This window comes from Sinocyclocheilus anshuiensis, unplaced genomic scaffold, assembly GCF_001515605.1.
Source record: "Sinocyclocheilus anshuiensis isolate Anshui unplaced genomic scaffold, SAMN03320099.WGS_v1.1 scaffold999, whole genome shotgun sequence".
Classification (NCBI taxonomy): domain Eukaryota; kingdom Metazoa; phylum Chordata; class Actinopteri; order Cypriniformes; family Cyprinidae; genus Sinocyclocheilus; species Sinocyclocheilus anshuiensis.
Window position 1 is genome coordinate 906,470 of NW_015544197.1, and position 6,172 is coordinate 912,641.

At 34.3% G+C, this 6,172-nt stretch overlaps 1 protein-coding gene across 2 annotated transcripts in view; it reads left to right on the top strand.

The window, feature by feature from the left end:
* LOC107696776 (lipoma-preferred partner homolog) overlaps window positions 1-6,172 on the top strand; it is a 222,268-nt gene that overhangs the window by 59,383 nt on the left and 156,713 nt on the right. For both annotated transcript variants that reach the window (XM_016497272.1, XM_016497273.1), the window contains one exon: window positions 3,610-3,821. In XM_016497272.1, coding sequence (XP_016352758.1) covers window positions 3,629-3,821 — 193 coding nt within the window. In that variant the 5' untranslated portion in view covers window positions 3,610-3,628. The remainder of the gene's footprint in view (window positions 1-3,609; window positions 3,822-6,172) is intronic.

Below are 6,172 nucleotides of genomic sequence, written 5' to 3' on the forward strand. Positions count from 1 at the left end.
GTATTATATATATATATATATATATAGTGATTATTCATTTTAATTTTTTTGTAATATATTTATTTTATTTCAATGAATATTTATTTTACTTCAAGTAACAAATTTTTTGTGGTTTTAATTATAGTTTCAGTTTTAGTGTCAGTTAGCTAAAATAACTCTGAGTCAACCTTGACCTTTCAACTTTTTGAGCTTGACACATTGATGAGGGCCTGTAGTGTTGCAGTTATTAAGCCATGAAGGTTATTCAGCATTGAGTTTTGTTTTTGGACAATTTGTACCACCCTGACATTTTTGACTTTTATGTTAACCTTGCGATCAGGATGACCTGTCATCTATTTCTTCTGAACAAATGCTTTATTTTATTTATTGCACCCTGAGGGGTTATTCATAATGAGGATTTTGTTACGGCCCATCAGGGCAGCCAGTTGCGACTCGATATACTGTATACCATATATATCATGTTCATAAGAACGACGTCAGTTAACCTCAACCCTCTAGTTATCTCATTACGCTATACTCTGCGGAGAGTTCATATTACAGGCTAACATCAAAATTTTTTGAACTAGCAGAGCTATTTTGATCCCTGCAGCAGCGGCCCTGCAGCTAAATGCCTAAGCAGATAAACAACACTGGTTATGTAAATATGTCTGTCTCAGAGACAAGCTGAACATAAATAAGAGTAAAGCAGTTATTTTAATAAGTTGGCTAGAGCTGTGGCACAGCAGTTAGCACACACATGCTCCTGAAGTTGTCAATAAATGCATTAGAAGTCATCAGTATTGTCAGGTTGTTAATGTTGCTGGTACTACAGCTTTCACCACGTCAGTGAAAGTTAAACTGCTGTCATGTTCTCTGGCAGCTTTCTAAGCTTCAACACAACTAGTACATCCCCAGTTCTTCATTGCCTGATGTATTATGGTTTCATTTAAATTGATAACGCGGATAGCAACTGGTGGTTATTTGCTTCTAACTATAGAAAGGTGAGTGGCGTATGTGAAGTAAGGGATTATATAAAATTACAGAATCTTATTTGACACCTTGGCACATCCCAGAGAACTCGAGGAATGATTAGCACCATATTTGGTTTTGCGGGATGACAAGTCCTGAGACTTTATGTTTGAAAAAGGACACTCTTAAAAGGATAGTTCACCCATATCAAGCCAAACCCATATAAATTTGTTTCTTCTATAAAAAACAATTAAGGAATGTCCTGGCCACTGTTGTAAATAGAATAGAAGTGGAGGATCTCTCAGGCTGTCATGTTACAAAATGACAATGACATGCCCATGGCTGCCTCTGGAACAGGCCCTCTCAACTTTATTGATGACTTAATGAATGATGGTGCAGCAGAATGAATGCAGAAGTGTACAAAAGCATGGCTACCAATGTTCAAGAAAATGCCACAAGACTCATCAGAAAGTGCTTCATATTGCAATAGGACAATGACCCAAAACACCCTGCTAGCTCAGTCAAGGAGACCAAAAAATGGAAGGTCTTTGATTGACCAAGTCAGTCTCCAGATTTAAATCCTATTGAACATGAATTTCACCAGCTAAAGAGGAGACTAAAAGCAGAAGCGCCCCAAAACAAGCAACAGTTGAAATTGGCTGTATTAAAGGCTGGGAAAAGCATTTCAATGGATGAAACCAAGAGTCTGGTGATGTCTATGGGTGGCAGACTCACTGCTGTGATTGCATGCAAGGGATTTACAACTAAATATTAGCTTTTAAACTTTTACATTTGCTTTAAGTTCAACTGTCCCAATACTTATGCTCACATCAGATTAGGGAATGAAACTCTAAAAGTGCTGTCCTTTTTATTTGGTAAAACATGAATGTGTTGAAACAGCTAATAATAAAATGTGACATTCTGTGGTTTTGTCTTTATATCCATCTTTTAATAATATTTGCAGATGTCTTGACTCCACAGCAGACAAACCAATTTTGTTATTACTGTTCCAATACTTGCGGAGGGCACTGTATATATTTCTTCAAAACGGCAAGCAAAGAATGGGCTTCAAGTTTGTTTTTGTAGCGCTGGCGCTCAACTTGTAAATATATAATATAATCTTTCCATCAAGACATGAAAACACACTAATACAACAGATTTGTAAAGAGGAATAAACCAAATTTAAGTTAAACTGAGACTTAACCTCCGGAGACCCTGTGACCTCATATGAGGACATTATATTTTGGTGTATTTCTCTGAGACTATACATGCCACAGTTTTAAGTCTGGATGTCCTGTCCAGAGCACATTCAGGGCTTTTTAGAGATACTAAATGTTTGGATGTTTCACTATGACCACTCCCTCTCCTTGGTCTTCAAATATGTCTGATATTAATTTAGTGACACTCTTATGGAAATATGATAATATTTTGTAATTATCATTTAAATCTAATTTTTAAACTGTCTGTCATAAATCAACATCTCAGGAAAATGTTATGGGGTTTCAAATCAAAATATGACTTTCTGTTATGAAACAGGATGTTGATTTCATACATGTCCTCATATGAGGACACTGGGACTAAAAGCATGTTTATTAGCGTTTTGGGAGACATAACAAATGAATAGGGAAAGAAATTATGTTTCAATATTCTATGAAATATTATATATTATTGTGAAAATCTTGTCAAATATTACTCGCATTATTACACTTCTTTTTTCATTACATGTTGCCCCAAAAACACATTAATATGCAAATTAGACTTAGTTTATACATTGTATATAATGAGAAAACCCGTTTATGGCCATTTTACACACATTTTGCAGAAAGAAAAATGGTATATCAAATCATTCTGTTATAACATCATCATCTTTATACAAAGTTTGGTAAAATAAAAAAAATCCTGAAAACTAAAAATGTATTGGTGATTTAAAAAATCTATTGTTTTTGCCTATGCATGTTCATTCATGTCTTTTTATTTAAAAAAAAAATAATTTAATCCCGATGTCCTCTACCGAGGACATAGCATAACTTATGAATGAAATATCATTTTTTACATTTTTTTTGTAAAAAAAAATTTTATGCTCTAAACAACGTAAAGACATGAAAAAAACAATTTTTTTCCTAAAAATCTCTTCTCGGGTCTTAAGAGGTTAATAACTTTCCTTGGCATATTCATTAGAGTTGATGTACTGTATGAACAAATAGTATTTTTGACTTGGATCATTCATAAATTGTAGCATCTAGTATGGGCCATTTGAACTTCATTTGTCATGACAAAATTTGCACTTTTGTTGGATGAACTTACCATAAAATTATGCAATAATCAGATATGATGCTACTCTGAACTTGTCCTGGTTCTTCCATGCCTGGTGTTTGAAATGCACAGTTTCCTTTGCAAAGTCCACAGCTAAGAACAAAGAGCAGGAGAAGCCGCCAATGCACAGTGCTCTAGGGATGGGAATTCGGTCCCTGGTGAAAATTACCACAATGGCTAATCCATCCATATCTATGTTATGCATAAAAACAACTCAATTTTTATGGAAGGAATGTATCACTAGAATTCAGACAGCGCTACAATTCCTCACACATTGTGGGCATTCTGGGTGCTTTGGGACCTGTACATTTCAGTGCAATATAATAATGTGGTCTTGTTGTTTTTTAGATTTCTTGACTCCAGAAAGATGTGGGGTGGCCATAATGATGGGGACCAGCAAGGCCATGTGAGTGCACGAATGGAGACCAGCTTACCCATGGGTACCACCAGTATTTCTGTATCCCAGCAACAGGCTCCTAAGAAGTTTGCTCCTGTTGTGGCTCCCAAGCCCAAGTTCAACCCCTATAAACAACCCGGGGATGCAACACACGAGGGAGCTGGTAAGACTTATAGCCTTGACTTTTTAATTATTAGCATTTGTACATATTTGCATATGACCGTGGTCAGAACACATGTATGGGTTTGCAAAATGTGTTTTTCCACTTGAGGATCAGAACTGAGAAACGATGATCGCCTTGGAGTCAAAATTCAGAGAAACGGTGAAGCAAATTGAATTGCACAGACTAAAATGTGGCTTTTACATGAAAACTCAAGATGCAAAACTAGCTTGAAATAGGGATTTTACTGGACCACGACTGCAGGACACAAGGACTCTTGGTCTGCCTTGCATTATACTAAAAAGTCTCGTCTGGCTCTTTGAAGCTGTTGTCTTGCCAATGACATTTTATTTTGGAGGACAGGTGACCATCTGACCATGAAAGTCCATCACTGGTGGCCATTTATATGCTGGGTCTATCTTAGCACTTTAAAAAAGACACCTAGAAACACACACACACTTGCACATTTAAATCAGACTGTTGGCTTTGTGGTATTTCTACTTTAACTTTCAGGACAGTGTATTATCCCCCAATATAACTGACATGTGTTTGCCAGCGCTTCAAAACAACAAAATATATAGACTAGTAGTTATACCTCGACTCCCAAAAGATATGAACTTATATGATCACAAAACCGGTCCAAATATAGTGGAAAATAGCGACTGTTCATTTTTAAAGAACTATAGCACAAGCTGTCAAAAGGGCATCCAGTTGCATTTTTTCATTTGATCCACAAATGGATAAAGAAAATAATTTGGAAATTTGAAAGGCGCATTTAAAAATGACTTATTATTTTATTCTTACACTTAACTAGCATTTTTAATATTAACTAAATAGTGATACATTTGTCTATTTTTGTCAGTTTATAATATGGGTAACACTTTACATTAAAGTTCACTAGTTAATGTTAATTAATGCATTAACTATCATTAACTAACAATGACCAATACATTTGTTACAGTATTTCTTAATCTTTGTTAATGTTAATTAATACAACTACGACTGTTCGTTGTTAGTTAATATTAGCTCATCATAACCATTAATTAATATTAACAGATATGACTTCGGATTTTAAAAATGCATTAGTAAATTTTGAAATTAATATGAACTGAGATTAATAAATGCTTTACAGGTATTTTTCATTGTTAATTCATGTTAACTAATGTAGTTAACAAATGTTAACAAATGGAACCTTATTGTAATGTCACCAAAATATGATTTATTCATTTATTATTGTCTTGTAACATTAATTAAATAAACCCCCTTGACAATCACATTTACAATCTCATTTTTCACCCCCTTTACAATAATCACATTTTGTTGCTTTGAAGCCTGAAATGAAGACGGACACAAAATGAGCACAGCTGATCACAGTTGAAAGTCAAATGGCTTTGTGTGCCATTGAGAAGGTGATTAGCTACACCTGATTGAGTTTACAAGTCATTTTTAGGAGGGGGTGATCTTTTTTCCAACTCAGTGATTCTGTTTTTTAATTTTTTTCTGACAGGTTGGTGTTATATCTTTCACTTGGATGTTATAAGTTGCACTGAGTAAATACAGCTGGATAAAACAAAAACTGTGTCCATCTTCATTTCAGGCTGCAAAGCAACAAAATCTGATTATTGTAAAAGGGGTGAATCTTTTCTATACCCACTGTAAATGTTTTTCATTGTCAATTTGAAAAACAATTTGTCTTTTTACATTTTTATTTTCAAATTACTAAACTAATAATTCATTTTTATTTTTAAGTTAAAAATATGAATTATTTTAAGTCATGGGACATGTCTTTAGTTAATTTGATGGATTACATCTGTGGTTATTCAGTTAGAAAACCTGTGTTAATTTAACTGCTCTGCTAAAAAAATCACCCTGAGACCATCTGGTTAAAAGCAATGAAATTCAGACATTTTTTAAAGTGTGACTTAAGGGCCCAAATAAAATTTTTTTCCTCCACTGTACAATCAGATTTGGACAGTCCTCTGTTTGTTTAGTTCAGCATTAATCATAAAACCCAAGCTATGATCATTTACATGAGAGGTTCATCAGTGAGAGGTTGGCGGTGAATGTGTGTGAGTTGTTCATATGTAATCACCTCACACAATGGTCTAATCCCTAATCAGAACTCTGTGCTATATATGTAAGAGGGTCCATGTTGGCGACATGCATGTGTGGGGCCACAGCGGTTCATTAAAATATTAATATTATTAAATATAATTACAAATTATTATTATTATTATTTTTTTACAATTTAAAATAACTGTTTTCTTGAAACAGCTGAAAACAGATGTTCTGCTTAAAGCTGCAGTCCGTAACTTTTTTTGGTTAAAAATGATCCGAAATCAATATTTGAGCAA